The sequence below is a fragment of the Meles meles genome, chromosome 6 (genome assembly GCF_922984935.1).
Source record: "Meles meles chromosome 6, mMelMel3.1 paternal haplotype, whole genome shotgun sequence".
Lineage (NCBI taxonomy): Eukaryota > Metazoa > Chordata > Mammalia > Carnivora > Mustelidae > Meles > Meles meles.
In genome coordinates, this window is record NC_060071.1 from 7679152 (window position 1) to 7700676 (window position 21525).

A 21525-nucleotide genomic window follows, 5' to 3' on the forward strand; every position below is an offset into this window, starting at 1 on the left:
TCACTGCTCTCAGAAATGCCATTTTGGGTCTTACTCTCAGAAGGGGAACCACCCTTGAGTTTTCTAGAGGAAGTAAGTTTGATATGAACTCAAAAAAGCATTGGCTTAGGGGTCAGAAGAGCTGGTATCAAGTCACAGCTCTCTCCTGAATCTGTGGTAGGTCAGTTTAACAACCCCGAGTCTCCATTTTCTCATGTGTGAAAAGGGGGATGTAGCCCCTATCTTGAGCATCTCATTGGGTTGCTGTGGTGATTGAGTTCATGGAGAGGAAATTGCCTTTTGAGTGACAATGCATCATACGGAAATGAGGGGTATTCATTGCTGTTAGATTATGGGTTTTAATGCCCAAAATCATGGGGTCCTTCCATCCTTTCTTTTCATTCATGTATAATTGACACATAACATTATGTTAGTTTCTGGTGTACAACATAATGATTGGATATTTGTATACACTGTGAAATGATCACCACAGTAAGTCTAGTTAACATCTATCATGGGTCTTCTCTTCTAAAAAGGTCTATGAGGGCGCCTGGGTGGCTCAGTGGGTTAAGCCGCTGCCTTCGGCTCGGGTCGTGATCTCAGGGTCCTGGGATCGAGTCCCACATTGGGGGCTCTCTGCTCAGCGGAGAGCCTGCTTCCCTTCCTCTCTCTCTGCCTGCCTCTCTTGTGATTTCTCTCTGTCAAATAAATAAATAAAATCTTTAAAAAAAAAATAAAAAATAAAAAGGTCTATGATCTCATTTCCTTCCCCACATGAGGCTGCCAGGAGGCCTTATACCTTCCCAGTGAACATTTTCTAATAATGAGAGAATTATCTTCTTTGTCTGGCATAAGGTGATGGGCCAGGGTGAGCTGGCTATGAACACAGGATTCTCAGGCCTTAGGAATGAGTTCACAGTCTCAGAATGGCCTGGAAGAAGTTGCTGCCCTTTCTTGGTTTCTCTCCATCTACACATTCAGGGGACATTTCAGCACCTTGGATTTCAGGGCATTGTAGTTCCGAAGTGTTTGCATTGTAGACCTGGTGGATGTGGGGCCCCGTGATCCCGTGTCGTGAGGCAGGCAGGGGAGTGATTAAGAATAGGGACTCTGGAGACCTCCGGCTCCACCTAGAATCACGACGACGTTGTCCTCACTAGCTGCATGCCGGGGGCAGACCACCTCACTGCTCTGACTCTAACTACAGGCTCCACCTCGCTGAGCGCTGTGAGCCCTGAGTGAGGTCATCCGGACACACAGCCCAGCCTGGAGCCTGGTGGTCACTAATGATCAGCAGGCCTTAGCTGTTCTTCTGGAGAAGGAAGCGGGGTTTCCTACAGGTGACAAGTCGCTATAGCATCACACCACATGTACTCAGAAGTACTCTGAGGGGGCTATTTTCAGACGTACCCCGGGTGAGCTACTGCCTGCAAAGCAGTGTGGGAGCCCCGTGTACCTGCGGGAGGCCTTTCTTCCTGGGACGCCCCCGATCAGCCATGTCTACAGGGCCTCAGTTTCCCTTGACCTTTCATCCGCTGGTCAACCAATGGGGTTTTAGGTACCAAGTTTTCCATTTGTGAACTCGGTAAAATCAGGGGTTTTGGGGCTTTAGCTCACATGAATTTGGCCTGTGATTCTCTTGGTCATCATGTTGAAATAACATGGTGCAGGCCACGCAGAACAGTTTTGTTAGTGAAAAAGGTGACGTGAGTGGGTGGGTGAAGGGTACAGAGTCATCCGTGACCCAACATGGCGGCTCCCGGGACGGCATGCTCACGACCTGCGAGGTCTCCTTTCATTTGCCCGAAGTTCCCATGAGGTTGGGGGAGAAGCTGTGTGTAATTCTTTAGAGGAAATAAGTGCCTCCATTTCGGGGTGACACTGACCCATCCCAGTCGAATGGAGGAATGTTGAGACTTGAGCTGCATGCTTTTTATGGGGCCCTGGACCAAAGCACCAGGCTTTTGTATTCCACTTGTCTTATGTGCAACTGGAAGGTAATTTCCGTTTCCCATGTGCACGTAGGGTGTCTGAACTACCGTATGTGTAAAGAGTCCTTGGAGAAAGCCGTTGACATTCGCCTTCCTTTTTGCATGCATATTCTCTTGTTCGCAGGCTCCTCCTGCCTGCCATTCTCCTTCCTCCGCGTTCCTACGTAGGACTTGCCCCTTCCAGCTACAACCTGGGAGTGTGTAGGTTCTGGGTCTTAAGTTCTCTGGAGATGTTACGAGCTTCACTCCTATATGAAGCCAGGTTTCCTACAGATGAGTCTCAAGGGAATAAAGATTGGGAGTGGGAAGGAGGTTGTGCTTGATTCATTATAGCTTATGGCAGTGTCAGAGAAGCAACGCTAGAGGTCAGGCAGCATGGCGCCGTGAAGTGAGCCCAGACTGTGAAGTCAGATAGAAGTGGGTTTGTCTACCATTTATTAACTGGGTGACCTTGGGTGAATGATGAAACCTGGGACTTCAGTCTCCTCCACTGTATTACTGGAATGGCAGGATCGACCCCCGGGGTTGTCATGATGATTAACCGAGGCAAGGGAAGCCCTGAGTTCAGAGCACCAGGCCTGCCTTCCCTTCCCTTTTCTTAAATGTGTGGCCTTGGGCTGCTTCATCAGGCGGCATCATTTTCAATCACCAAGTGGTAGCCCCAAGCTGTGGATGCTGTGAGGCATGAACAGTGCTTTTGGTTTCTGTAAGAGGCTGGGAGGAATTTCAAGCCAGAGAATAGAGCTTATCTTTTGGGAAATGATTCAGGGATGGACACAGATAAACGAGGAGGACATGGCATCTTGGAAAGCCCACAAGCCCGGGCAGTCGTGATGGTAACCTCACTCTGGAAGCTTGGAGGAGACATAAAGGGGAAGGGACCCCAGGAGTTGGTCGAGGAACAGACAGCTGGTGACTTGTCCCCAGGAATGCTCGTGGGCACAGCCCATGTTCACTTGGCCTCGGTCCCGTGTCTGCCAATAAAAATTAAAGAAATTGATTTTCTTTTGTTTGCCTCTGAGGACTAGGCTCTTTTTATGAGACAGTAAATGGAATCCCTCTCTGAGCGTGGCTGGATTTTTAATTGTGTTTGTCGTGCTTTCACCTTATTCCATTTTATGAGTTCCTGCTCCCAGATTTGTTGATGTGAAGCTCTCACCCACCAGGGACACATCAATATTTGATTTTTATCAGTAGGGAAAGGTTGAGGTTTTTAAAAAATCATTTTCTTAATCCAAAGGTTGGCTTGTTTGCTTCATTCTGACATATTAAAAACATGAGACCCGTCCAGGGTTGTTTTCTTTTACTTCCCAAGTCCGATCTGGGGTGGAGGGGAGAGTCTCTTTCCACAGTGGAGGTCATGGTCTGGCTCTATGTGGAACAAGATTAGGTTAGATTAGATTAGAGCTCAATTTTGGGACAGAGCGCTGGGCAGAGGCATTTTAAAATGAATTACATCACTGAAGATGAAAGACGCCTCCTTTGTTTTGCATAGGGCACGTTTGTAAAGATTTGTTGCAAATGGTGTGAAGGAAAACATTAAAGTAACATTGTTCACTGTGGGGATGGTTTCATTCCTGTATCAGTCAGCACGGACTAGGTTACTCTGTGCTAACAAACAGCACCACTGCCGATCTCAGTGATTGAAATGACAGGACTGTATCTCTCACTTACGCCACGGGTGCACCTGCTCTGTGTCGGCCTCACTTAGGGACAGGAGCTTCCTGAGGCTTGGCCTCCTACTTCCACAGTTGCCAAGGCAGGGAAAAGAGAAGGTAGCAGGTCACACACTGGATTTTGCAAAATGAATTAAACTTATTTGGAAATGACGCAGACCACTTCTGCTCGCTTCTCATTGGCCGAGGAGAGGGATGGGGACTTGTGTAATTTGAAGGGGTGCAGAAAATTGCCGTCCTAGCAGTGCCAAGAAATACTTGGTAGACAGCGGTCATACCAATCACAGTTCCTAAGAGGGTTTTTTGAATTAGTAGGTGAAATTGCCCCCCACCTTGGGAGGATGTACAAAGACACATGAGGGAATGTAGAAATAGATAGATTCTGGCTCCAGGATTTTATGATTTATCTGTAAATCTGGCCTTGACTTCCCAAAGTTATCTTATATGGCTTGGTACTGCCTTGGAAATATTTGGTAATCTATTCCTAGATGCCTTGGCTCAGAGGTTCTGGCTTCTTTATATGGCCTCATGTTACCAGGTTTGGGTTGTACAAAATTCTTCATGTTGGGGCACCTGGGTGGCTCAGTCAGTTAAGCATCTACCTTCAGCTCCGGTCATGATCACGGGGTCCTGGTATCAAGCCCCTCTTGGGGCTCCCTGCTCAGTGGGAAGTGTGCTTCTCCCTCTCCCTCTGCCCCTCCGCCCCACTCATGCTCTGTCTCTCTCTCAAAGAAATAAAATCTTGAAAAAAACCCCAAAACTTCATGTCAGCAGTAGTATTGAGAAATGGGTACTTGAGCGGGAAGAGTGAGAACTTTGGAGATGGACAGACATAGATCCATATAAAGCCTCCATCACCTCCTACCTTGGCGATTTTTGGAATATGAATTAAACTTATTTGAGGATCAGTTTCCTAGTTGGTCAGATGGGAATAAAAGTATATTTTGCAGGTCAGATGAGAAGAGAATAATTATTAGGATTACGTCCTTCGGACTCTGAGTCATTTCTTTGGAAATCAGAGGAGAACTATGTCTACAACCTGGCTGAGCAAAGCCATCATGTTGACCTAGTGGCTGGATTTTCTTGGAGAGATACATTTCTGAGAATTGTTAATGCTTTGAAATGTGGGGTGTTAGTGGATGTTGGAGAAGTAATTCCAAAGATGCCTTGCCCCTGAGGAAAGGGGCAGTGTTGATGTGATAACACCTTACCAGGGAGATGGCTGCTTTTCCCTCGCTCATTTTGGGCAATGTACACATGCACTCCTCTCTGTCCACCAAGAACCCTGACTCACCAGAGGCTTCTGCAGGACACCTGTTCTTGCAGACCTCATGGCAGGTTGCATCCCCCAGACTCCTGCCATGGGACCTCCACACACCCGGGTCAGAGCCCACTCCGATGCAGTAAAGTCACATCTCGTGTTTTCATCAGAGACCCTTGGTGTCTGGGGGCACTTGATCCCACGTTGGAAGCAACCACTTGGGAAAAGCTAAGCCATTCCATTTCAGTCCCCCCTTATCCCCACTGAAGGAGCAGAGAGGGAAAGAGAAGAGACTCTTTAAAGATAGTTTGGACCATTCTGCTGGGCAAGACACCTGCTGGGGCCCTCGAGCTTTTTCTAATTATCCAGTGGTTCAATTATAGTATGGTTGAAAGAACAAAACCCACGCTAGGTCTGAAAGGAAAAAAAAAAAAAAAAGCACTGATCTGGGAAGAGAGTCCTGTGATGGAGATGTCTGAGCAGACCTACACCGCCTCCTGGTTTTCTCTCAAAAGCTTGAACTGACCAGCAAGCCTTGCACATCTGTCTTTTTTCCTTTTTGTTTATTAGTGCTGCGTAATAAAATAATGTGTGTATGTGCGCGCGCCTGTGCACGTGTGTGTGTGTGTGTGTGTGTTGGGAGCTCAGAAGACAGCAAGCTTGACTCCTCGTCCTGACCTGCCTTAGGCCTTGGTGGCTTCGGGACAAGAAGCTCCCTGGACAGATGAGATATCTCCCACGTTATTCGTTTTTTCTTTGTAGCTTAATAAATTCTTCTCTAGGGTTATTAAGGTGAGAAGGAGTGCATCTTCCTCCCAGGACCCCCAGGGCTGTGGGTTTTCCCCTGAGGCCTGAGACCTGGCTAGAGCTGGAGAGAGAAATTGATTGGTTCCTAGGGTGTACGCGGTGCCCCATTCATCCCAGGGGGTATTAGCAAATATGTTGGGTGCTGGGTGGGGAGGCTAGCTTTTTAAACAATTATTTAAACAAATTTTTTTTATTAGACCTTATTTTTCTGAGCAGTTTTTGGTTCGCAGCAAAATTGGATGGAAGGTACAGGGAGCTCCCTTCTGTCTCCCCGCCCCCCAGCCCCCTATGTACCTCATCCGAGGTACATTGAGAAACCTGAGACTGCCTTTGAACGCCCAGGGCTGGTGAGGCCACATTTCCTGCTATCCCTAGAGCAGCGCTGTCCCCAGAGGACTTGTCCCACCCCAGCACCAGCCGCAGACATGCTGGGACCCCTGCTGGACGTGGGCGCAGGTGGGCAGGAGCAAGCTGTAAGGGTCTCAGGTTCTGGAAAGGGAGGGGTCTCTGCACTCTTTAGTGGCTTTGGTTTTAAGGAAGGTGGTGCGTGGAGGAGGGGAGGTGAGTAAGAGGGCCCCGGGGAGCGGACAGTGGTCTGACGGCACCGTGTTCTCTTTGATGTGGGCGCAGCTGAACGCCGGCGCTCGGCCGCTCTGGGACGCAGAGCTCGCGATGAATTATCTGTAATCTATCTGTGTGCGTCTGATGAGGTGTTCACTCTTGTTGCCATTCACGCGGGTCAAGAGCAACCTCTTTAAATAGGGTCTCGGGGACCCACAGTCAAAGGCAGCTGCTCACGCGGAGGATAAGGTACCAGAATTGGCCAAGTGTCCCTTTGAACACCTGCTCTCCCTGCCATGGTCTGCCTTTGTGGGGATGTGCCGTGTCCCCGGGATCGGCTCAGGCTTGGGGGCAGGCCAGGTTTGTAGCCCAGCAAGCACCCACCTCCTTGCGTCCCACTTTGCGCTGTGTGTCCTTGGGCAGGTTGCTGCTCTGTGCCTCAGTGCTCCCATCTGCAAGATGGGGAGAATAAAGGTACCAGCCTCACAGAGGCATTCTAAAGTTAGAGATGTTGCATTTACGGAGCCTGATGCACGGAAAGCACTCAGTAAAAATGGCGACAGTGGTGAGATCTCCAGCCCCCCCTCTACCCGCTGTAGTTGAATACTTTCCTCCTGCCACGCCCCTCTGGGACCTGCTCTCGGGAAGGCCAGCTTCTCGTTGACCGAGACAGTGGCCTAGTTTCTCTCTTCATCCTCCTTGGCCTTAGTAGAGGATGTACTTGAACGTCGAGGTGTCCTCCTCCTCTGACTTCCAAGTCAATGTCGTTTTCTGATTCTCTCCTGCTTTTCTGGCCTTCCCTTCTCGTGCTCCTTTCCCGGCCCCCCTTCCTCCACTCGCATTCTAAGTATTAGGTTTCCCAGGGCTTCGAAGTCTGCTTTATTCATTTATTTCTGTGAAGTCTTCCTGGGTGACCCTTTCCCTTCCTGTGGCTTGGGAGCTGGCAGCAGGGCCCCTTCTCCTCCCTGTGCCTCTTACCTGGTCCTTTCAGATCCCAGAATAATGTTGAGAGAGCAGAGACTGTTTTAGATCACAGGCTTTGGAACTTTGTGTGGACCACTCGCTGTCCAATGACTCCCGAGACACAGATTCAAAGAAACAGCCTTTCGTAAAAGGCTCAAGTCCCATGGTTTCTGTCTCCTCCAAACTCCTGACTCTGTGTCCGCTGCCATGTTGCTATGACAACGCACATCCCATAATGCTGAGAACAGACCTGGGTGTGGGGCGGGGGCTTCCGTCCTTTGGAACTGAATCTCACGCTTCCCTCTCTTCCCCTCTCTTTGCCCCTTTGTTCTGCTAAAACCTCCCCTTCTGCTCCTTCCTAGGAACTGGGAGGTGAGTGTCTATACACCTCCATGTGTCTGTCTTCTGCCCTTACAATGGGTGAATACGCTTTTATTTACTTTTTTAAAGATTTTATTTATCTGTCAGAGAGCACGCACACAAGCACGGGACGTCTCTCAGGGAGGGACAGAAGGAGAAGCAGACTCCCCGCCCAGCAGGGAGCCCCATGCAGGGCTCGATCCCAGGACCGTGGGATCATGACCTGAGCCGAAGGCAGATGATTCATGGATTGAGCCTCCCAGGCATCCAGTGAAGAAACTGAAACTAGGTTGAAAATTTGTCCATCAAAAATTTGAAGGAATTGGGGCACCCAGGTGGTATAGTCAGTTGAGCATCCAAATCTTGATTTCAGCTCAGGTCAGGAACTCAGAGCCCTAAGGTGGAGCCTCGTGTTGGTCTCTGAGCTCATTGGGGAGTCTGCTGGGGATTCACTCCCTCTGTCCTCCCCCAGCTCTCTCTCTTTCTCTCTCAAATAAATAAGTAAATCTTTTTAGGCATGGCTCAGTGTAGTGGCAGTGGGTTGTTGGAGAATTGCATTGTGTTTTTGCTTTCTGTTCCATTTGATATAGGACCTATCACTCCCTCCTATGAGCTTTTAGCATCTTCTCTTTATTCTCAGGGTTCTGATATTTTATAATTTTGTGCCTTGATATATGTGTGTGTGTGTGTGTGTGTGTGTGTGTGTGTGTGTGTGTGTGTGCATGTAGGGACCGACGTGTCCGTGCACTTATTAATTATACTTGAAACTGAGTGGACAGGTCATTTAGAGAAATCTTTCCCTAATTTTTTATCCTCCCTTCCATCTTTTCTATTCCCTCTCTTTCCCTCTCTCCCTCTCCCTACCCGCCACCTTTCTTTCAGTCAGGTATCGAGTCTCTGGATGGAGTCTTTGATTTTCTTCTCTTTTCTTTCCAATTGACCTCCTCTTCTTGTCTTGTTTGACTTTCTGAAGAATTTCCTCGGCTTTATCTTCTACTCCTCTTTGACTTTCCAATTCCGATGGTCACAATTCTCAAGGACTCTTTCTGACCTTTGAATTGTTCACGTTTTAAATATCTTGTTTTATGGATGTGACGTCTTCATTTCTCTCAGAGGATATTTGTGACTTAGGAAAAAAAAAGAAGTCTTCTGTTCTTGCATTGCTCTGTTGTCTGTCTGTCTTGCGCTCTCTCTTTTTCATGTTGAAGCTTTGTTGAAGTGTCTGAGGTCCTGGACTGTTCTCTCATATTTTGGAATTGAGTTCCGGAAAGTACTTCAGGCACACGGGTGGGCCTCATCAACTATTAGCCTTCACTACGGCATGATCACAGACCAAGAATGATTTTACTGGGAGACTGCCAGATGTCAACATCTGGGTACTTCCCCCCCCCCCCAAGATTTATTTATCTTAGAGAGCGCCTGCAGGGGGAGGGCAGAGGGAGAAGGAGAGAATGTTAAGCAGACTCCCTCCTGAGCATGGAGCCTGATGCAGGGCTCCATCTAAGGAGCCCAATGCAGGGCTCAATCTAATGACCCTGAGATTGTGACCTGAGCTGAAATCAACATTCAGAGGCTTAACCAATGGAGCCACCCAGGCGCCCCAACATCTAGGTGTTTTTTTGAGCCACTCAGTTCCTGCAGAGACGCAACCTCTGAATCTCCTTCGGAGCGGAGACTTGGAGTAGGGTCAATGAGAAGCATGGACATTCTTGGTGTTGCTGTCTTCCAGGGACAGGAAGAAGGCCTGTCCTTCTTTCCAGTTAATTTTCTCCAGGAAGAAACCACTAGACTGGTGGGCTGGGGCCAAGGTCATGGCTTGGGTACTTTGTTCCAGCCCTGAGCCCTGATCCAGCCTTCTGGGTCACCCTTTCCATTCAACACCTGCAAGACGCAGCAGAACTGATTTTCTCTAGATATTCCCACCGCAGCCCTTGTGTAAGCAAGCTTACCTCGTTTTACTTTTCATCTTCCAAAACATTGAGATACCTTATTTCTTCTTGTCTCCCCTCTTCTTGCTCTTGGTGCACCAGTATTTCTTTAATTTCTTTATCTTTTAGAGGCATCTGGGGAGAGAGGAAGGAGAGAAACCCATGCCCCGCTTTCAGTGTTTCAGTGGAATTACAACGAAGTTTCTCAGAGTTTACAAGGTGTTTGCAGGGCGAGTGATTATTGCCACGTGTTGATCCTTTTGCACGTAGTCTCCAAACCCCGTCAGGCATTTGTTGTGCGTCGGAATAAGCCCGTTTGTGCCGATGGAGTGGAATTCAGGGTCCGCCATTCGCATTTACTAGTCTTCCTTTTAGTTCTGCCTCATTGGTGCTTTACCTCGCTATTCGATGGGAAGTATCCTCCCCATGAACTTCAGTAAGTGTCAGGGACTTCTACGGCGGAAGGTTGTGCAAGCCACAGAGCCAGGTCACAGCGGGTACTTTTTCTTGGGACCGTGTGTCTTGCAGAGCAGCCATTTCAACCACCAGCTGCAGGAAGCCACCGTCACAGCTGATGGCCCTGACGTCAGTTTTATTTGTAGGTGTGGGAGAATCGCCCCACGAGACAGAATCCTTGCTCTGCCAAGACTGTGGCAATTATCTTGGCCTGCTTGTGTTTGTAAATAACCTGAGTCCCTGGGTTTCTTCTTTGGGTTGGAACGAGGCGGAGTTGGGTTTGAAGAAGACATGAATGATGTTCCTTGGAACTCCCGGGGCAGTGTGGATCTTTCGAGAGTGGGCAGCTGACCCCGTTGCAGGAAGGCTAACGGTGATGAGGCTGAATGTGTGTCGCTCGGGGTCGATCCAGAGCCAGTACTGGACTTAGCTCCCTGTGGACCGGGAGAGGCCACAGCAGAGTCCCGTGAAAGCTGGATACATTCCTATAGGAATCTGAGGGCCACTCTGGAAAGGCTAATTGAGGCACTCCAGACCCCTAATTAGAGGTTCTAGATCCTGGCCGTGCATGGGACTCACACGGGCATTCTGTAAATCCTGATGGCCACATGCCTCCCCGGTCCTCAGACCAACCGAATGAGAAATGGGAGATGGGACCGACCATCACAGTTGCTAAAGCTCCTGAAGGGAGGAGGGACAGGGTGCAAATTACTGCTTTGTACATTTTTTTTTTTATCCCGTTGTTGCTACATAAGCAAAAAACTCATTTAAAATTTGCATTATTTTGAACGAATTTGGATTTAGGGAAAGTGAAAATAATTCATGGCACAGTCATTTTGACACACGCTTTTGCAGCTGTTGTGAAGGGCAGACGTTTCTCGCTCTCAAGAAAGAGAATGAAGGGGTGGCTCTTTGAATGGGGATTCCAGAACATTCAGGGCAAACTCCTCGTGGATTTCACTCCCCTGGAGCTGTCGTGGCAGAAATAGTGGGCAGGGGCGCCGGGGTGGCTCGGTGGGTTAAAGCCTCTGCCTTCGGCTCAGGTCATGATCCCAGGGTCCTGGGATCGAGCCCCGCATCGGGCTCTCTGCTCAGCGGGGAGCCTGCTTCCTCCTCTCTCTCTGCCTGCCTCTCTGCCTACTTGTGATCTCTGTCTGTCAAATAAATAAAATCTTTAAAAAAAAAAAAAGAAATAGTGGGCAGGGCTGGGCACTGGCCAGATGTGACTTTCCTGATGTCCCGTGTCTCTCTTGGTGTGCGCAGGGCCTGTGGCTGTCATCAGTGGGGAGGAGGACTCAGCCAGCCCGCTGCACCACATCAACCATGGCATCACCACGCCCTCCTCGTTGGACGCCGGCCCGGACACGGTGGTCATCGGCATGACCCGCATCCCGGTCATTGAGAATCCCCAGTACTTCCGTCAGGGACACAACTGCCACAAGCCAGACACGTGTGAGTACTGGAGTAGAGCATTGTCCCTTCCGGGGGAGGGTGGGGGAGGGTGGCATGGTAGTAGACCACGTAGCTGGGGTTCTGGAACCTTCTGAGGTGACCTACCACCTGCTAACCTCCCACTCTCTTAAGAGACCCTCCCTGTTTGTCTCAGAACTTGAAAAATAGCCTGAGCAAAGGGTCTCCACTGGAGCAGAGTCCCCTGGGCAGAGAGGGTTCAGGGCAGGGAGCAGCCTGGATGCAGGAGGCCCAGCCCCATGTGGAGAGGTGCTCCCAGTACCTCAGGGGACACAGACAAGGCTGGTCTTCTCTATAGACCTGGCCTCTGCATTTAGGCAATGTAACCTGACTCTGACTCTGTCCAGATAATAGCCCCTGAGGTCAGCAGACCCTCCACGCAAACCTCTAGGAGAAGGAAAGGGAACGAAGGGTGGGGAGTCCCATTGGAATGGAAACCTCTCTCTAGCTGCCCCTCCAGTGCCCCGAAGCGTGCGTTCTCTGAGAACCCCCTCATGGCCCCCCTGCCAGGATGCCCCACCTCCCCCTGCAGACGCCTCCCTCAAATCAGAGGATTCAGGGCCCCCGTTTCCTCCTCTCTTCTCACCTGCTGTGAGTTCCAGTCCCTCTCCTTGGCTTTCTGCGGAGCTCCGCTCGGGCCTCTCCTGGCTCCCAGGGCCTCTCCCCACTTCCAGAGCCTCCGTGGCTTGGACCTTCCATTCAGCAGGTGCTCCCTTTGCCGTGTCTCAGCTTCCGTGTAGGCCTAGAAGCCCCAGTGCCCGCCCTCCCCTGCTCCTGTCCTTGAGAGGTGGTCAGCTAGTTCAGGAGAGAGTACGGAGGGCCCTGGAGACTGAGAAGGGAAGGGCGAGGCGAAGTCCTCCTTTTACAGATGGGAAAACTGAGATCCTGGGAGGCTGTGAGTTCCTCTTCCCTGTCCCCTGGCTTCTGCCATCGGTTCTCTTCTTCTCTCCGGTGCTCCAGGGTCTCGGCTGAGGAAGAAGCACCCTGAGTCTTTCTCTTGCACTGGCTGAGCGCTCTGTACTTGGGCCACCCCGTAGCTCTCAGAACTCTCGCCGCTCCCGCTGGTCCATCTCACAGCCGAGGGGGCATTCGGCTCTCACAGCGACCTTTGCTTCTGTTTTTCTGGTTCTGATTTTTAGTGAGAGGATTGCCACAGTGGGAGGGACGGGGCTTGAGTCACAATCATGTGCGTCCCCGCCTTGGGTGTCCTTCAGAATTGGTCTCCGTGTTTATTGGACACCCCTCTGTCAAAATAGTGGGGAGCTTAGTGCTCAGAACAGTTCCGCTCTGGCTAAAGGCCTTGCCTCAGGTCAGGTTCACCTTGGATGGACGAGGGTGTGGCTGGCGGGAAAACTTTTCTGTGATGGTAGCATGGGCTCCGTGCTTGGTCTAGAGTGGGTGATGCTGAGTTTCTGTAACAACACGGCATTTGAACAGAGAGCGAGACGTTGCTCTGTTGAACATGTAATCGATTCTCATTATTCACAGTAGATACGTTCCAATAAAGTCATCACGAATGCTGAATTAGGGGACGCTGAGCCATTGCTCCTAGGGCACATACAGGGTTAGGCTCCTATGAATGTCTGGTCACAACATTGTTATCAGCGAGTCAATACATAATCTGTTTCATGTGTGCGTCTGTTGGAAGATGCCTTATTTAATAGATATTGTTGGTTCAGTAACATCGAACTCAGGGTCAGCGGCACGATGACTCAGGTCTGAACAAGGCTTATCTCACACACCAACCTTCTTGAACACACCTGTTTGCTCATAAGGTACACCCCAGCCTTCTTACTCACAGGAATGCTAGGTGGCCCGTCAGCACTATGCTGGGGCCATTTTAAACGGTGAAATTACCCACAAGTGGCTCAACTATGCAAAACATGGCCCCCAAACAGACGACAAAAACCCACTGGTTATGGGAGCCGAAACAAGAAGGCAGAGCATCACATGGGAACGTGTCTGTCGGGTGACTCCCATTTCTCCCCTCTCCTTTCACGTTCATCAGGGACCCTAAAAGTGCCAGGAGTCTTGGTTTGGGGGTTACACGTAAGTTTTAGCATGAATCCGTGAATAATTAGGATGGGCGATATACCCTTTAAGGGAAGTTCTGAGCTCCTGGTGTAGCGTCTCTGGGGGTCTGTGCTCGCATGAGTTCCTGATACCAGCTTCTCCGCGGTTGTGAATGGGGGATGAGTCTTGCACGTGGGAAGAAAGTGTCCTCTGGGCCATCAGAATAAGTGTGAGCCCTGGAGAGAGCCGTGGGATCTGAGTGTCTCTTAATGTCAGGATCTCCGCCCCAGCTCAGGACCTCCTGCCCTACAAAACCGTGCAGAGAAAAAGCCTTCCTTCCTAATCCCTGGGTTTGCGATTCAAAGTGGACATTTGAAGGAGCCAGGCAGTGCTTGCGTGTGAACAAGAGGGGGTCAGTGGAGACGGAGGGGAAGTGGGTTTGTTGGTGAGGGAGGACCCGTCGGCACGAGGGAGCAAATAGTACCTCATCCGAGGGGAATCGCGAGCCACTCCAGCTTGTTAAAACCCTCCGATATTAGGGGAAGTGTCCTTTTCAGGAAGCAGGACATTTTGTCCGGTCAGTAGACAGCGGATGGCTCCTAATTATTTCCTGAAAACATCTATGGCAACAACCGTGCACGGGAGCCTTGTCACCGGGTCTGGCCAGCCCTGCCTCTGTGAGTCCCTGGTTGGTGCTCTGGCCCCGCCCCTCAGCTGACTTACCAGCTAAGCGGCTGCCCTTCTCTGCTTACAAAGGAGTGACTCCCAGACACAGCGAGTGTGATGAGACACTATCATAAATAATTAAAGTCACAGGCACTGGGGCAGATAAGTAAGCGGAGAGCACTCGTGACTCTGCAGGCAGGTCTGGGCTCGCGCCTTTGGGGAGAGGGTGAGAAACGGGGGATTCGGGGAGAAGCGCTCATACTATAGGCCCCCCGGGGACTCTCCCGTCTGATTCCCTTCTGCATCCCTTGTGAAAATGTGCAGTGTGAGAAGCAATGGCAGGGACATCATGCCACCTGACTTGAGACAGCATTTCCCCGAGTCTCCCACAATGGACAGAGCATGAAAGCACTTTGCTTTCTTAAGCATGTGTTCATCATAAATGGTGGGACCTTTCCGACTGCAGTGATCAGGATGCCTCTCCTTTTCCCGCCTGTCTCTCTGTCTGTTTTCTGTCTGGTCCGTAGCATTTCTCAGAGCATGTCAGGCCTGCAGGGATGTTTGGAGAGCCCCTCATTCCGTCCCTTATCAGAGGCTTCCCTACGTTCCCAGCACGCACTCTGCACTTGGCGTTGGCTTTATTCTCGGTGTATTCAGCCTTTCCAGGGATTCTGAAAGACCCGAGAGAAAAAGCTCCCAGTTGGGGATAGGTATGGAATCTCATGCCTAATGAGGCCCCCTCGTTGTTTACTGAAAGCCCACTGGTTCTCAAAAACGTCAAGAAATGGATCCAGGCCTGCTGGCCACCTAGCTGATTTGGGGCTAGGTCCTACAGAATGAGACACCACAGGGCTGGCCTGAGGGGTCCGTGGGGAGAAGTCGGGAGGTGTTTTTGTAGCAACACGGGGCCTTGGTTACCTTGGTCACCCTTGTGACAGCCCTCGGCCGGTCTCCGGCTGCCCTCTGAAGAGTCAGTCTCTGGCTCTTTCCCGCAGGCCAGCTGGAAGGCGCTTTGGCTCTCCTTTCTGCCCAGAGTTCCCTCTTCATTCCCTTTCCCAAACCCATTCTCAAAAGACCATTTGCCTCTTGGTTGAGAGAGCAGGGGCCATCTGGGGAGTTAACCTGTGTCCTCTCTCCCTCTCTTCCTCTGTCCCCCGGTCAGGGCACCTGCCTAATTCACAGATTGTCACCTTCCCAGAACTAGCCCTCCCCCTCCCCCCATCCCTCTGATCTCTTCCCCTCCTGGTGGGCTGGTGCCCAGGGACCTCTCCCCGCCCTGGCCAGCCCTGCCTTCCCTCTCTTCCCCTGCAGAGAGCGCCTGCTTGCTCTCCTTGCCGTCACCCCCAAACTTCTTCAGGGTCCTTGCCCAGCAGCTCCGTGTCTCTCTGTACTTCCCCAGGAACCCTGACATCGCCACCCTTGATCTCTTTGCAAATCCAACCACACTCCCCATCGTCAGCTTCCAAGCCCCTCTCACTGAGCTGATTTTCCTCCTTTTCATCTGTTCAGTACATATTTATTGAGGGCTTGTGGGAAGCCTTCCTTCAGGCTTTGGAAACAATGGAGAACAAGGGTACTCAAGGTCCCTACCCTCAGGGACTTGCTGCCAATGGTAGCTGATCTCCGAGATCCAAACGGCACCCCCGATCCCTGGAGACAGCTCACGGAGCCCAGGGTTGTCCCCCTCCATCTTTCTGCCCGTGATTCCCCAGCCTCTGCCCCTGGCGGCTTCTTTCCAGAATGTCGATCCCACACCAACTGCTGCTCTTGAGTCATTCCTGCTTGAAAGGCCTCGTCTCCCCTCTTGGCTGGGCCCCCACACCCCTTTTTTCCTCTCTACCCCTAGTCATTGTTCAGCCTCTGGCTCATTCCCAACCTCTTCCTAGGCCCAGGCTGTGGCAAAGTGACCCTTTCCCCCCGGGAACCCCTGGCAGAGAGTAAATGCCGCAAATGACTTTGAATCCAATCTTAGGTCATCCTGTCACTTCTCAAGAACGTGTGTTCTGTTTCGCAAACTTGACTTTGAATATATTCCAAGAAGTAGCTCTCACGTGTCACAGTTCTTCTGTTCCCTGTGGACGATACAGCCTGGGCCTAGGGGCCAAGGACATGGCAGCTAGCGCCGTGTGTCGGATGACACCTGGCGAGTGTATTTTCATGGCTTGGGCTTTCTAGAGAAGGCACGGACAGAGGGCACGGCTGCTGGTCTGCCTCAGCAGCCTCTTCCGGACCCAGCATGAGGCTGGCGTCGTGCATCTTTTGTTCAGGGGACCTCGCACCCCCTCCCTGAGGAAGAGGCTGCTGTTCCCAGTCTACAGATAGAAGACTGAGGCTCGGTGAAGCTTACGCATGGAGAGTTGCCACTCACCCCCCAACTTCCGTCACGTGTTGTCACCATCTCCCATCGGCGTGGTGCATTCGTTACCACTGATGACATATTCTAGCCAACTGAAGTCCGTGGGTCACAGTGGGGCTCGCTCTTGGGGTCATGTAGTCGGTTCTGACAAAAGCCAGGTGGTGTCTCCGCCATCACAGCGTCGCGCAGAACGGTCTCAGTGGCCTTCCAGACCCCCTGTGGCCCACCTGGTCCTCTCCCCTTTGCGTCCCCTCGAGGCCACTGGTCTCTTATTGTCTCTTACAGCCAGGCCTTTCCCAGGTCCTACGGTTGGAATCCTTTTCCGATCGATCAGCTTCTTTCACTTGATAACAGGCATTTGCAGTTCTTCCATGCATTTTCATGGCTTGACAGCTGTATTGCTCTCCCCACAGCACGACACTCTGTCGTATGGGTGTCCTGCAGCCACTTACCTGTTCCCCCGTTGGAGGATGGCGTGCACTTCCTGGGGCTGCACGGGAAAAGTACCCCAAACTGGTTGGCTTCGAACAACAGAGATGTATTGTCTTGCAGTTCAAGAGCCTAGAAGTCTAGAGTAAAGGGTCAGCGGGGGTCATGGTGCCTCCAAAACCTGGAGGGGAGCCCTTCCTCGCCCTTATTTAGCTGCTGGTGGCATTTCCAGTGTCCCTTGTCACCACACCACTCCAGTCCTCTTTCCTCCATCCGCACGGGCACACCTGGCCTTTTGGCTTAACATCACCCCACCCCCATTCCAATATGACCTCATCTTGACTTGACTTATTACCACCTGTATATTGACTCTGTTTCCAAATAAGGTCACGTTCTAAGGTACTGGGGATTAGAACTTCAACAGGTCTCTCTGTGGAGGCACACACTCAACCCATCTCTGTTGCTTCCTATTTTGGACGATGACGAGTAAAGCTCCAATAAACATAGCTGTGTGGGTTTTGCGTGGACTGAAGTTTTTCACTCCTTTGCGTGAACACCTGGGTGTGCGCGATTGCTGGTTTATAGGGTAGGAGTCTGCTCAGCTTTGGGAGAGACTGCCAGACTGGCTTGCAAAGTTGCCGCTCTGAGTTCTGTTCATTTCATAGGAGACCGGCCTCCGCGAGTCAGCTCCCTCCGAGGACCTCCTGGGCCTCCTGGGCGCGTGCCCGCGTCCTCAGCATGCTTCCTGGAGTGCGTTTGTGTGTGTGTGTGTGTGTGTGTGTCTGTGTGTGTGTGAGAGAGAGAGAGAGAGAGAGAACTTTCTCTTGTGCTCTGAACTGTACCAGCAACTGATGACGATATAATTCTTGCTGGATGGTCACACAGACAAGTAGTGAGCATACTTCGCCTCTCACTTGTCACTGGTCAGAAGCCTGTCAACATGTTCACTGCAAAACCGGCCCCTCGGTTGACTGACAGGAGTGTTTACCATGATGTCAACCCCAGTGCCGGTGGCCTTTCCAGCCAATTCCCTTTCTGTCTTGGTTTCCCTGAAGCCTTGCAAATGCCTTCTCTTTCCCTATGGGTCACTGTCAGGCCAGCTCCACACTTCCAGGCCTCCTGCACTGGTTCCACTTTTGGTTGGTTGGTTGGTTGGTTTTTGATCTGTTTATCAGATTTTTTAAAATTTAAATGTAATTAATTGGGGTGCCTGGGTGGCTCAGTAGGTTAAAGCCTCTGCCTTCGGCTCAGGTCATGATCCCAGGGTCCTGAGATCGAGCCCCACATCGGGCTCTCTGCTCAGCGGGGAGCCTGCTTCCCCCTCTCTCTCTGCCTGCCTCTCTGCCTACTTGTGATCTCTGTCTGTCAAATAAATGAATAAAATCTTAAATAAATGCAATTAATTAACATATAGTATGTTAGTTTCAGAGGTCGAGGTCAGTGAGTCATCAGTCCTACTGTAACACCCCGTGCTCATGACATCACGTGCCCTCTTCAATGTCCGTCCCCCAGTTACCCCATCCCCCCACCCCTTTCACTTCAGCAACCCTCAGTTTGTTTCTTAGGATTAAGAGGCTCTTATGGTTTGTCTCCCTCTCTGATTTCATCTTGTTTTATTTTTTCCTGTCTTCCCCTGTGATCCTCTGTTTTGTTTCTTAAATTTGATGTATGAGTGAGATCATGTGATAATTGTCTTTCTCTGATTGGTTGATTTTGCTTAGTATAATACCCTCTAGTTCCATCCATATTGTTGCTAATGGGTTCTTTTTTGATGGCTGCATAATATTCCATTACATGTATGTACCACATCTTCTTTATCCATTTATCTGTTGATGGACATCTAGACTCTTTCCACAGTTTGGCTACTGTGGACATTGCTTCCATAAATATTGGGGTGCACATGCCCCTTTGGATCACTACATTTATATCTTTGAGGTAGATACCCAGTAGTGTGATTGCTGGGTCATAGGGTAGTTCTATTTTCAACTTTTTGAGGAACCTCCACACTGTTTCCAGAGTGGCTGCACCAGCTTGCATTCCCACCAACAGTGTAGGAGGGTTCCCCTTTCTGCACATCCTCACCAACATCTGTCATTTCCTGACTTGTTAATTTTAGCCATTCTGACTGGTGTAGGGTGGTATCTCATCATAGTTTTGATTTGTATTTCCCTGATGCTGAGTGATGTTGAGCATTTTTTCTGGTCTGTTGGCCATCTGGATGTCTTCTTGCAGAAATGTCTGTTCATGTCTTCTGTACATTTCTTTTTCTTTTTTTTTTTAAATATTTTATTTGTTTATTTGGCAGGTAGAGATCACAAGTGGGCAGAGAGGCAGGCAGAGAGAGAGGAGGAAGCAGGCTCCCTGCTGAGCAAAGAGCCCGATTTGGGGCTCGATCCCAGGACCCTGAGATCATGACCTGAGCCGAAGGCAGAGGCTTTAACCCACTGAGCCACCCAGGCGCCCCTGCACATTTCTTGATTAGATTATTTGTTCCTTAGGTGCTGAGTTTGTTAAGTTCTTTACAGATTTTGGATACTAGCCCTTTATCTGGTATGTCATTTACAAATATCTTCTCCCATTCTGTTGGCTGTCTTTTGGTTTTGTTGACAGTTTCCTTTGCTGTGCAGAAGCTTTTTACCTTGATGAAGTCCCAAGAGTTCATTTTTTCCGTTGTTTCCCTTGTATTTGGACACATGTCTAGCAAGAAGTGGTTCCGTTTTCCACGCGAGTCTCTGTAGCTTTGAACCATGCACGTGTATTTAACTTTCAGCCCCTCTTGGCTGGTCACGTCTTCATGCTGCTTCCCTGGATTTGTCCCACATCTTCCTGGGCTGATCTGGCAGCTCTGTTCTGGGATCTTCTTCGTAGCCCCTTGGTCTCATGAAGTGGTCTAACCCATCTCTGTTGGTTCCCTTAGACTCTCTTTTTCCCTTTGTTCCCTGGGCCAGTCAGCATGCATTCACTGATTTCTCACAACGTGGCAGGCACTCAGCAATGGGCCCTGGTGTGGAGTGGAGGGCCCTGCCCACTTCCTGACTCCTCTCTGGTCACTTGGCTGCTGTTTGCGGGGGGTCCCAGCCTCATTGTCTTTCCCCGGGGCAACGGCCTGATGCATTCCTGTCCCATACCAAGCTACAAGACATGGATCACCGAAGCCGGAGCCCTTGGGGCCGTGGCCTGTGCCCCATCTGCTGGAACCTGTGGTTCCTTGAGCAGAAGGGGGAGTGGCTTGCCTCCTCCTCCTCTTCTGGACCGGTGGGCCATGGGGCTTGCCTTTTCTGGAAGAGGAGCTGCTGAAGCTGGTTTCCCAGCTGTGGTGGGGAACCCGGAGCCTGTGTGTGTAATGCAGTATTAATAGCTCGTCGGCATGATAGAGATTTCTGTCACCTTCTGTACTAACAAACATCGTTTAGTGCAGGGTAATGATGGGTGTTTATTCCCAGCCACTTAGCTCCGCGTAATGGACTTGCGGATGAAATATGGAAAATGGGCTCCTTTGTCTGGGAGGCTGGGGCCCCGCCTGTCATGAGGAGCAGAAACAGCGGCGGCGGCAGCTGCTCCTCTAGAGAGAGACTTTCTAGATTTTTCTGTAGCAGAAGTTCTGATGGACTTGCCTGATGGAAGGAGGGGGATCAGGTTCCAGGGCTGGGCTGCAAGCTCCGCCTCTGGGAGTGCAGAAGACAAGCCGAAGCTGGTGCCCGAGGGACTGCCCTTTGCTCCCAGTGGCTGGTGGCTTGACTGAGAGGGCAGGCTGGACCACCCCTGCCGCGGCGGGGGCGGGGCTTCTGCGGCCTCTCCTCCTTTATTCTGCGGAATGGTCTCCCCGGGGCGACTATAGGTCCGCCTGTAGATCAGGTCCTGGTGACGATAATATTGATGTTTGCCCTCACCTTTTTCACCGATAGGTTGTCCCCAGGCCTTGCTTGCTGGGTGATCTTTCATAGAACTTTTTCTTTTTTTTAAAGATGCATTTATTTATTTGAGAGAGAGAGAGAGCGCGCGCACACGCGCGCATTAGGAGGAGGGGCACAGGGAGGAGAGAGAGAGAGACTCTCAAGCAGCCTCTGTGCCGAGCAGGGAGCCCAACGTGGGGCTTGATCCCAAGACCCTGAGATCATGACCTGAGCTGAAACCAAGAGTCGGACACTTAACGGAGCCACCCGGGCGCCCCTCACCGAACGTTTTAAGTGAGCATAAGTTAGGATTGTTTCCCCCTCATTCTTCTTCAGTCCTATTTTCAGACACAACTAGAATAAGCAGCGGACCCGTGAGGATCCCGCAGTGCTACTGTGGGGAGCCCAAGGTTTCTGCAGGAGAGGATGGCTCAGGCACATTCCCACCTAAATTTCTTTCTAGAAAGAGCTGGAATGTGCCGGAGTAGGCTATCTTGGGAGTCAAGGCCATGAAGTCCTGGGCCCACAGACTTGTGCTCAGGTCTCAGCCCCTAGAGAGTAACCTCTGTTGGTCACCGACTCCCAAGACCCCCAGAGGTGGGCATCATCTAAGCGTGGCATCTTGTCTTGGTTCTCCTCTGTCCCAGGAAGAGAAAAAAAGAAAAATGACACCATTTCCCCTAAGTTATCTGAATGCGCTCAACCTGCCTGAGCAT

At 50.8% G+C, this 21525-nt stretch overlaps 1 protein-coding gene across 4 annotated transcripts in view; it reads left to right on the top strand.

Moving 5' to 3' along the window:
* The window catches only part of NTRK3 (neurotrophic receptor tyrosine kinase 3), a 387271-nt gene that overhangs the window by 217971 nt on the left and 147775 nt on the right, over positions 1-21525 (top strand). For all 4 annotated transcript variants that reach the window (XM_046008586.1, XM_046008582.1, XM_046008584.1 and 1 more), the window contains exon 12: positions 11246-11434. In XM_046008586.1, the coding sequence (XP_045864542.1) occupies positions 11246-11434 (189 nt within the window). The remainder of the gene's footprint in view (positions 1-11245; positions 11435-21525) is intronic.